General features: G+C 43.6%; 1 protein-coding gene across 2 annotated transcripts in view; it reads right to left on the bottom strand.

Moving 5' to 3' along the window:
- Window positions 1-772: 772 nt before the first annotated feature.
- LOC143281849 (uncharacterized) overlaps window positions 773-11,516 on the bottom strand; it is a 49,531-nt gene continuing 38,787 nt past the window's right edge. For both annotated transcript variants that reach the window (XM_076587090.1, XM_076587089.1), the window contains one exon: window positions 773-2,754. In XM_076587090.1, coding sequence (XP_076443205.1) covers window positions 1,594-2,754 — 1,161 coding nt within the window. In that variant the 3' untranslated portion in view covers window positions 773-1,593. The remainder of the gene's footprint in view (window positions 2,755-11,516) is intronic.

The raw sequence follows: 11,516 nt of genomic DNA, 5'->3' as shown, positions 1-11,516 counted from the left end.
CATAGCGAGATGTCAGCTGTTGTGAGAATACACACGACACACACTCACACTGCAAAAGAGAGAGAGAGAGCGAGAGCAACTCTGGTCAGATGACTGACCAGGTATGAAGTGACAACTCATCACTCACTGTGCCAATTTATGCAAGTTAAGCGGACTGCAAAGACGATCACATGTGCTGCAAAGCAGATCGGCGCAAGTCAGGCCAAATCTGACAACTGTGTTTCTTACAAGGTGTTCAGTGACAGATTTCTAAATGATTCCTGAACCGATTTACGTCGGGTAAGTTGGAAAAGAAAGAGCTCAACACCTACTTTATAATGAGTATAAAATGAAGTGTTGATTATTTATTGTGTGTGAAACAAGTTTTGAAGCAAGCATAACGCTTGGTTACATACTCATGGAAAAAAAAATTCTATGCAAATTCCCGTTACATCATTTTCAAACGTACACACATGCACACAGTCAGATACTTTGATGCGCGCACACTCCATACTTAAAGACAGCATCCTCACAATGCATCCTCATCAAACGTACACACACATGCACAGTCACACACACACATGCAGTCACACACTTACACACGCGCACACTCCATACTTAAACGCAAGCACACACACACACCGTGACACATACACACAGAGGGAGAGAGGAAGAGAGAAAGGGAGAGAGAGAGGGAGGGAGGGAGAGAGAGAGGGAGAGAGAGGGGGAGGGAGAGAGAGAGGGGGGAGGGAGGGAGAGGGAGGGAGGGGGGAGAGAGAGAGAGAGAAGAGAGAGAGAGAGAGAGAGAGAGAGAGAGAGTTAATAAAATAAACGCTCAGACATTTTCAACAAAGAGCGTGAAATTTACAATTTACCCCCACCCCCCTCCTCCCCACTTTTTGGAATGCAAAATGAAAAAACAAAACAAATAAACCTGTTCTGCAAGTTTACTATCATGGAAACTTCCTTTGGAAGTTTGTACAAATTGCTTACTCAAAATGAAAAACAAGGATTCAAAAGATTCCAATGAACCTGTTACCCGTATGTGACTTACTGAAAATTTTTGTGCCGTTCGTCTGAAAACCGTCGAATAATCTTTGCTTAAGGACTACGCAATGAAAGGCTTACCTAGCTTTCCATTGGGCTGTTGAAATAATCATTTACTAATGCAACACGCATCTTTTTACTGCCTAAATAGCTTTAATTTTAGGCTCTGGCAGTATAAAAATGTTAATAAATCATCATCATCTTTTCAATAGGTTTCAAGAGCAAATACACGCGTACTCGTACAAGACCATGCGCACAAGAAATTGCCGAAAGGTATGGGCGACAAAACATAAATGTGGGTAAAGCCAGTATGCGGGCATGTCATGGACTTGAATACTAACACACGCGCACAAACGCACGCGCACACGCGCACACACACAATACACACATACACCAGTATACAGGCATGTCATAGACATAAATACAAACGCGCGCGCGCACACACACACACACACACAACACGCACACAACACACACACGCACGCACACACAACACACACGCACGCTGTTAACCCCCTCCACACCCGCCCCCCACCCAGCCCCACCCCACCCTTGCAAGTTTCAGAATCATTTGTGTATGTCGAAGTAACTGAACGACTTGTCTGGGACATAAGGCGTGTCAGGGAAAACGTCCTTCAGCATGGGATCGAAGCCGAACATCTGGAAGTCGAGGAACAGCACGTGCTGCGCGTACAGGCGGTCCGCCAGGGGCACCTGAGCAAAGGCCTCCCTGAGGGCCTCCACGCGCTGCTCCTTCAGGCGCGGGTTCTTCTGGGACCTCTGGTGGGCCGCCAGGGCCGCGCGCACGAACTGATTCAGGGTGATGTTCAACGCCCGCGTGTGCTTGATGGGGAACTTCTCCGTCTTGCTGATGAGGCCGCGGATCTGGAACTTCTTCCACAGGCGGCGGCTGGCCTCGTCCAGGTCCATGCACTTGAGCACGTCGTCGACGCGGTTCTCCTTATCCCAGAGCACCATCTTGGCGTTCTGGACGATGGTGTCCCTGTCGTAGGTCTTGGTGTAGTTGACGGGCGACTGGATGGCCTTGATGATGAAGGGCATGTCCTCCTTGATGGTTTCCAGGTGGCCGATGTAGCGGTAGGGCAGCGTGCACATGTCGCACTGGTCGTGGGTGGGGATGAAGTGGCCGTTGAGGTGCTTGCCGTGCATCTGGGAGTACACGACGTACTTGACGAACTCCGGGAAGGTGATGTCGTGCCCACACTGCAGGCTCTTCTTGCTGGGGTGTGGCCGGAACAGGCCGACGGTCACCCTGCCCACGATCCTCCAGAAGAGGGTGTTGGGGGTCAGGAGCTTGTCCACGTAGCCGGACAGCATGCGGGCGTAGGGCTCACGAACGAAGGTGAAGAGGATCTGATCGTCGGCACTGGCCTGGTCGTCGACGCCCTTCATGCCGATACTGGCCATGTGATTCTTGATGGAGTACAGGTAATGGGTCCACGTGGTGGCGGCGGTCTTGGCGATGGGGCAGTAGCGGATGCTGACGTTCATGACGGGCCGGTAGATGGGCACGTGGTGGAAGCCGGCAGCCTTGGAACGGAAAACACTGGTGTTGTAGTACAGGCCGCAGGCTTTCCGCAGGCAGGTCAGTCGATCCTTGAACCTCTGCCTCACCCTCTCCTCCTGGCTGGCCGGATCGGGCGGGGCCTCCTCTTGCTTGAGGCCCGGCCGCCATTCTGCCTGCCTGGGTGGCTCCTCTACAGGTGCCTGGAGGGGAGTGAGGGGTGGGGTGTGGGGGGTGGGTGAGGGGTGGGGGGTGTTGGGTGGGTGAGGAGCGTGGGGTGTGGGTGGGGGATGGGGGCGTGGGGTGGGTGAGGGGCGTGGGGTGTGGGTGGTGTGGGGTGTGGGGTGGGTGAGGGGGTGTGAGGTGTGGGGGGTGGGTGAGGGGTGTGGGGAGTGGGGGTGGGTGGGTGTGGGGTGTGGGTGTGGGGGTGTGAGGTGTGGGGGTGGGTGAGGGGTGTGGGGTGGGTGGGTGAGGGGTGTGGGGTGGGTGTGGGGGGTGGGGAGTGGGGTGTGGGTGAGGGGAGTGGGGTGTGAGGTGTGGGGGGTGGGTGAGGGGTGTGGGGGAGTGGAGGGGTGGGTGAGGGGTGTGGTGAGTGGGGGGTGGGTGAGGGGAGTGGGGTGTGAGGTGTGGGGGTGGGTGAGGGGTGTGGGGAGTGGAGGGGTGTGCGGAGTGGGGAGTGGAGGGGTGGGTGTGGGGAGTGGAGGGGTGGGTGAGGGGTGTGGGGTGTGGGTGAGGGTGAGGGGTGTGGGAGTGGAGGGGTGGGTGAGGGGGTGTGGGGTGTGGGTGAGGGGTGTGGGGAGTGGGGGGTGGGGTGTGGGTGAGGGGAGTGGGGTGTGGGTGAGGGGTGTGGGGTGTGGGTGAGGGGTGTGGGTGAGGGGTGTGGGGAGTGGGGGTGGGGTGTGGGTGAGGGGAGTGGGGTGTGGGTGAGGGGAGTGGGGTGTGGGGAGTGGGGGTGGGGTGTGGGTGAGGGGAGTGGGGTGTGGGTGAGGGGAGTGGGGTGTGGGGTGTGGCGGGGAAAAGATCCAATTAATAATCCAATCAGCCTTTCTCTGTCCATGTGGTTTGGCTTTAAAAAACAACAAACCAACCAACAAGAACAAAAAAGCAAAATAACAAAAAACAAAAAAACCAAACAAATAAAACAAAAACAAATCAATTTGTTGTTACTTTTGGTCTGCTTGTCTCCCGCCGTCCCTCTTACAGTCCAAGTTGACAGTTGCTGTTCCCAACACTAAGCACACCCACCCCACCCACCGCATCTGTCAGTCTGGTGGTTTTGTTTGTTTGTTTGTTTGTTTTTTGCACATGTATCCTCCTGTCCTGTCCACCGCAAACACAGACGGATCCTTTGCCCCACAAAAAATAGCCACACCCCCTAAGTTAATAAATGAAGATCAGACAGGTTTCATTCCAGGTAGATACATTGGTGATAACTTAACAATACTATATGACATCATGCATTACTTAGAAAAAAGAAGACATTTCAGGTTTACTAGTTTCAATAGACTTTGAAAAGGCATTTGATTCGGTAAACTGGGTATATATGAACCAGGTCTTAAACGCTTTTGGATTTGGAGAAGATATATGTAAATGGGTAAGTACTTTTTATAGAAATATAAAGTCATATGTCATAGTAAATGGTAAGATATCCCAGAGATTCAGAATACAAAGGGGGTGCCGCCAGGGAGACCCGATTTCGCCTTACCTATTTGTATTGTGCTCTGAAATTCTGGCATGCAAGATAAGGGAAGATGAGGGTATTAAAGGCATTAGCATATTGAACACCGAATTTAAAATTAGTCAGTTTGCTGACGACACAACATTTACGTTAGATGGAGATAAAGAATCGTATGAGAAATTATTTGAAACACTAAATAGATTTGAAGAATTTTCAGGTCTGAAATGTTTGGTTAGGGTGTATGAAAAATTCGAAAAGGAAATATCTCCCAGAAAAGAATATGAAATGGAACCCCTCCAAATTCAAGATTTTAGGTATATGGTTTTTAAACGATCTATCAAAAATAACTGAAATGAATACAAGGGGCAAATTAACAGAAGCAAAAAATTTATTCAAGATTTGGTTAAAGCATATATGCACACCCCTCGGTAGAATTGCTATTCTCAAATCTCTCATACCTTCAAAGCTAATATACTTATGGATTCTTCTTCCAAACCCTCCAGACAAAGAAATAAAAGAATTACAGAGACTATGCTATGAATTCGTATGGGATAAAAAAACCCAACAAACAGATAAAATTAAAAGAAAATACTCGATACATAATGTTGCAAATGGAGGAATAGGTATACCAGAAATGTGAAAGTTTATACGTGCTCTTAAGATAACATGGATAAGGTAATTATACACAGGGACAGCAAAGTGGAAGAGAATCTTACTTATAAAATGTCAAGAAATTAACTCACTACATCTGTATGGTTCAAGAAAGTTTCTAAATATCGAATGTAACCATTTTTGGAAAGATGTTTTTCAGGCATACACGAATTTTACGAAACAAATAGAATTAAAAGAGCCACACGAGGTACTTGCACAGACCCTCTTTTATAACGACAAATTTAGAGTTGGTAACAACACAATCCACTACAAATGTTGGACAAACAAGAATATATTTCTGGTTAGAGATGTTGTTGATGAGAATGGGTGCTTCCTTAGTTACACGTGCTTTACAGAAAAATATAATATTAATGTAAATTATTTAGTGTATATGGGATTGATACATTCGATAAAAAGTTACTTAATTACACATAATATTTATCTAAGTGATAAAACCTGTAATGAACAATCGAAAGCACTACACTTAATATCCTCTACTATGAAAGGCTCGCAAATATATTATGATATACTTCTTGAACCACTTTTTATTTACAATATAAATTATTTTGTTAAGTGGGAGCAAAAATTAGATATCATCGTTAATTGGGTAACCACCTTGAAGCAAATTAAAAAAAAAAGTAAAAGAGATAAAATTGAAGTGGTTTCAAATTAGAATTTGTCACAACATTTTAGTTAAAAACCAAATTCTGAAGAAAATGGGTATTACAAGCAGTGACAAGTGTAATTTCTGTAAAAATGAAATAGATTCAGTACAACATTATCTATGGTTTTGCAAGTTCTCTCAATTGTTTTGGAAGGAATTAGAGAACGTTTTAAAAGAAAGATGTGATACTTGCTCAAACATAAACGTTAAGTTAAACATAGAATTAGTTCTATTTGGAAATGATGAAATTACAAAAATAGATGAAACTTTAAACTATATTATTCTTTTTGCAAAATATTTTGTTTATAAATGCAGAATAAATAAGATCAAACCATGTACAGAGCACTTTCTGAATGATTTAAGAAATAGTTATAAAGTAGAAAGACATACGCATTCAACGGAAATGTTAAGCGTTGTATTTACGAGAAAATGGTGTCCATATATAAAACTTCTTGAAAACAATAACCCATAACAAAATATTATGAAAGATCAAAATGCACAATAATAATGAAGACTCAATTATATATATATATATACGAGGGTCATTCAATAAATAAGGTGAATTTTTCGGTATAAGGACTTCTAATACAGATAGAAGCTTACTTTTTTTTTCTTTTTTTTTGTTTTACTTCTTTTTCACATGGATTTAATTTGTTTTGCAGATTAAAAAAAAACTTTGAGAGTTTTGGCGATTAACAAAGATGGCCGACCAAGAAGCATGCTCCAGGATTGAACAGCGGTCAATTATCAAGTTTTTGGTTGCTCAAGGGTGCAAACCAGTTGAAATTCATAGGAGAATGTCAACTGTGTATGGTGCCACATGTTTCAGCCGAAAAAATGTCTACAAGTGGGCTAAATTGTTTAAAGAAGGACGGAGCAGTGTTGAGGATGAAGACAGGCCTGGAAGGCCTACAGAAGTGAGGTCTCCTGAGGTGATCGAATCAGTCAATGACCTCATTCAGTCTGACAGAAGGGTGACAGTGGATGACATTGCAAGGACTTTGAGCTTATCTGTTGGGACAGCACACAAAATTGTCCATGATGACCTTGGCTACTCGAAGGTTAGCTGCCGGTGGGTGCCAAAGATGCTTACTCCAGAGCACAAACAGAGGAGGGTCGAGTTGTCCCAGCAGTGTCCCCCTTACAGCCCAGACCTTGCCCCTTCAGACTTTCACCTGTTTGGTCCCTTGAAAGCGTTCACGAGAGGCACGAAGTTTGAAAGTGACGATGAAGTCAAAAGTGTTGTGAGCGACTGGCTGAGACATCAGTCCAAAGATTTTTACGCTGAGGGAATACGGAAGCTTGTGCACAGATGGGAAAAGTGTGTGACAGTGCTGGGAGACTACGTTGAAAAAAAAAAGAAGTAAGCTTCTATCTGTATTAGAAGTCCTTATACCGAAAAATTCACCTTATTTATTGAATGACCCTCGTATATATATATATATATATATATATATATTAAACTTAAAGAACAGATGTACGTGAATGTGTAAGTATGCAAGTATGTAAATAATATATGCATGTGTGTATTCATGTGCACTTATGTGTCTGCAGTAATAATGTTTAACATGACTGTGTAATGGGTGTTTTATATAGTCACGTATAGAAAACTAGAGGAAATGTGTTCATACATAAGATATCCCATGTGTGGGTTGTGTTCTTTCCACATTACGTTAGCTAAGCAAAGTGTCCGTAACTATGCCGATGCTAGGTATAATGTCTATTATATGTTACAAAACTGCACTGTTACGTTACACATGATGAAAATGTGTCCACCTTGACCAAATTGATAGAACAATATATTATAAGTATAATGACTTATGATGACGATGTTATTGTTAATGTACACTGTGTTCATTTTTTTTTCTTTCTTTGTTTTTTTTCCTTTCTTTTCCATCTACTCTGAATTGTTATAATGAATTCATATACAAAATAAAACGGTGGTCGACCCACGAAAGTCCGGGGAAAAGAAAAAGTAAAAAAGAAGAAAAAAAGCCAAACCTCAGTCCTCAAGGCGCAGATGAAAATGGTTGAGTGAGTCATTGGAAATGAACATACGGAAACAGACCAGGCTTTTTGGTGTGCAAGAAAGATGGACACTTTGAACTAGTTATTTCCCAGCATTCATTATTTCAGGGTTCAGTTGGAATACCGCCAATATATCAACAAAAAAATAATAACTTTGGAAAGTTAGAATTGCTGTGTGTGCAACAGACGTCGGAAGTCAGGATCTCGGTTATCTTAGTGTTCGCCCTTACCATTTGTGGAGGAATCTCTGTCTCAACTTTTGTTGTCGTTGTTTGTTTGTTTGTTGGTTTTTATTCGGTTATCTTAGTGTTCGCCCTTACCATTTGTGGAGGAATCTCTGTCTCAACTTTTGTTGTCGTTGTTTGTTTGTTTGTTGGTTTTTATTCGGTTATCTTAGTGTTCGCCCTTACCATTTGTGGAGGAATCTCTATCTCAACTTTTGTTGTCGTTCTTTGTTTGTTTGTTGGTTTTTATTCGGTTATCTTAGTGTTCGCCCTTACCATTTGTGGAGGAATCTCTGTCTCCACTTTTGTTGTCGTTGTTTGTTTGTTTGTTGGTTTTTATTCGGTTATCTTAGTGTTCGCCCTTACCATTTGTGGAGGAATCTCTGTCTCAACTTTTGTTGTCGTTGTTTGTTTGTTTGTTGGTTTTTATTCGGTTATCTTAGTGTTCACCCTTACCATTTGTGGAGGAATCTCTGTCTCAACTTTTGTTGTCGTTGTTTGTTTGTTTGTTGGTTTTTATTCGGTTATCTTAGTGTTCGCCCTTACCATTTGTGGAGGAATCTCTGTCTCAACTTTTGTTGTCGTTGATTGTTTGTTTGTTGGTTTTTATTCGGTTATCTTAGTGTTCACCCTTACCATTTGTGGAGGAATCTCTGTCTCAACTTTTGTTGTCGTTGTTTGTTTGTTTGTTGGTTTTTATTCGGTTATCTTAGTGTTCGCCCTTACCATTTGTGGAGGAATCTCTGTCTCAACTTTTGTTGTCGTTGTTTGTTTGTTTGTTGGTTTTTATTCGGTTATCTTAGTGTTCACCCTTACCATTTGTGGAGGAATCTCTGTCTCAACTTTTGTTGTCGTTGTTTGTTTGTTTGTTGGTTTTTATTCGGTTATCTTAGTGTTCGCCCTTACCATTTGTGGAGGAATCTCTGTCTCAACTTTTGTTGTCGTTCTTTGTTTGTTTGTTGGTTTTTATTCGGTTATCTTAGTGTTCGCCCTTACCATTTGTGGAGGAATCTCTGTCTCAACTTTTGTTGTCGTTGTTTGTTTGTTTGTTGGTTTTTATTCGGTTATCTTAGTGTTCGCCCTTACCATTTGTGGAGGAATCTCTGTCTCAACTTTTGTTGTCGTTGTTTGTTTGTTTGTTGGTTTTTATTCGGTTATCTTAGTGTTCGCCCTTACCATTTGTGGAGGAATCTCTATATCAACTTTTGTTGTCGTTGTTTGTTTGTTTGTTGGTTTTTATTCGGTTATCTTAGTGTTCGCCCTTACCATTTGTGGAGGAATCTCTGTCTCAACTTTTGTTGTCGTTGTTTGTTTGTTTGTTGGTTTTTATTCGGTTATCTTAGTGTTCGCCCTTACCATTTGTGGAGGAATCTCTGTCTCAACTTTTGTTGTTGTTTGTTTGTTTTTGTTCGGTTATCTTAGTGTTCGCCCTTAAGGTATTGAACAACGCCACCTCTTCCTGCTATACCAATCGCTCGTCCTCAGTGTGATCGACTACGGACTTGGGCTAACAACACCATCTCAAAGCAACCTCCTAAAATTAGAAAGAGTTCAAAATGAAACTATGAGGCTGATCCTTGGAACAACAAAAGGCACGCCCACAGAAACCATGCGATACCTGCTTGACCTTCCTTCAGTGCAGGCCAGAAACAAGTTAGAACAGGTTAAGACCTACTTCAAAGCATTAGAAAACCCTCAAAACCCACTGCATGACGCAGTCAAAGAACCAAAAGGCAGCCGTCTAGGACGAGGAAGATCATGGATGGGGCAAGCAGAAGACACAATCCAGCTAGTATGCCGACTACAAGACCTGAAAGAAACAAAAGAATGGGAGAAAAACCCCGAAAACCTCAACCATCTATTCAACACAGCCATTTCACCCACTCTAGGAAGACATTGCTGGGAATGGCCAAAGGGTAAAACTGATGCGGAAGTGAAGCTACTCATAGAAGAAAACAGTAAAGAAGAGGACATCATCATATACACAGATGGCTCAGTCACCAAAGACCAATCCGGTTGGGGATTCACTGCGAAACAAAATGGAAAAACAATTAGGGAAGAGAATGCTGCCTACAAAGTCACAACTTCCAGCCTAACGATGGAAGTTGAAGCTGTGACACATGCCATCCAGTGGCTATCGTCCATCCATACGCCCGGAAACCAACATGCCATGATTCTAACCGACTCAATGAACCTCATACAGAAAATTGAAAACTGAATGGGAAACCCAGAGTGGCATAAGGCAATGCGCAACTTTCAGATTAAAAAACTCACATGGTCATACTGCCCGGGACATGCAGGTGTTAAGGGAAATGAGCGAGCTGACAGACTTGCTGGTAACGCAACACCAACGAGCGACCTACATCTAGGAAATAATAATAATAATAATAATGGTATTTGTATAGCGCTAAATCTTGTGCATAAACAAATCAAAGCGCTTTCGCACCAGTCATTCTCACGCAAGCATAACTCTAAAACTGAAAAAAAACTAAAAAGACAAGGAAGAGGCAGGGAAGGGAGGCTACTTTGGGAAGAGGTGGGTTTTAAGGCCAGACTTGAAAGAGCTGAGTGTGGAGACTTGACGAAGCGAAAGAGGAAGTTCATTCCAATTGCAAGGTCCAGAGACAGAGAAAGAACGGTGGCCAACAGTCGAGAGTTTGAATCTGGGTATATGTAAGTGGAGTGGATCCGAAGCTGATCGTAGTGAGCGAGATGGAGTGTAGAGGTGAAGGCAGGCACAGAGATAGGAAGGGGCTGATTTGTGAATACATTTGTAGCATAGAGTGCTGATCTTGTACTTTATTCGGTGTGAGACAGGGAGCCAGTGGAGATGTTGCAAAAGAGGAGTGGTGTGCTCAGATCTTTTCTTTCTGAGGACGAGTCGGGCAGCAGAATTTTGTATGCGCTGAAGGGACTGAATGGATGAAGCAGGCAAACCAGACAATAGAGAGTTACAGTAGTCAAGGCGAGAGAGAATGAGAGAAACGACAAGTCTAGATGTTGCGTCAGTGGACAGATATTTCCGGATGGAACTGATGCGCCGCAGTTGACAGTAGCAGGATTGACATGTCTGATTGATAAATGTTTGCATGGACAGTGTGTTGTCAAGGACAACGCCGAGGTTCCTGACTGAAGTGGACAGAGGGATGGATGTACTGCCAAGTTTGATTGTATTAGTTGTAATGGAAGAGAGTTTTTGTTTAGTTCCTATGATCATTGCTTCAGTTTTGTCCGCGTTCAATTGTAACTTATTTAGAGTCATCCAATTTTGAATATCCAGGAAGCAGTTAGATGTTTCTTGCAAGAGCGACAACAGTTTTTCAGGTGTATCACTCTTCTGGAGTTGAGTGTCATCAGCGTAAGAATGATGACTGACATTATGGCGGTTGATAATTTCAGCGAGAGGAGCAGTGTACAGTGTGAAGAGCACTGGGCCTAAAACAGATCCCTGTGGGACTCCATGTTCAATTTTAACGGGTTCAGACTGGAAATTATCAACAATGACAGACTGGAATCGATCAGTGAGATACGATTTGAACCAGTTTAGAACAGTGCCGTTGATACCAAATGTATAATGAAGACGGGAAAGAAGGATTGAATGGTCTATCGTGTCAAAGGCGGCTGACAAGTCGAGAAGAGTGAGAAGGGAGATCTGTCCTGAGTCGGACGCTAGCAGTAGGTTATTCAGGATGTGGAGGAGAGTGGTTTCGGTGCTGTGGT

The sequence above is a fragment of the Babylonia areolata genome, chromosome 5, assembly GCF_041734735.1.
Source record: "Babylonia areolata isolate BAREFJ2019XMU chromosome 5, ASM4173473v1, whole genome shotgun sequence".
In the NCBI taxonomy this organism is placed as follows: domain Eukaryota; kingdom Metazoa; phylum Mollusca; class Gastropoda; order Neogastropoda; family Buccinidae; genus Babylonia; species Babylonia areolata.
This window is presented reverse-complemented; position numbering and strand designations above follow the sequence as displayed.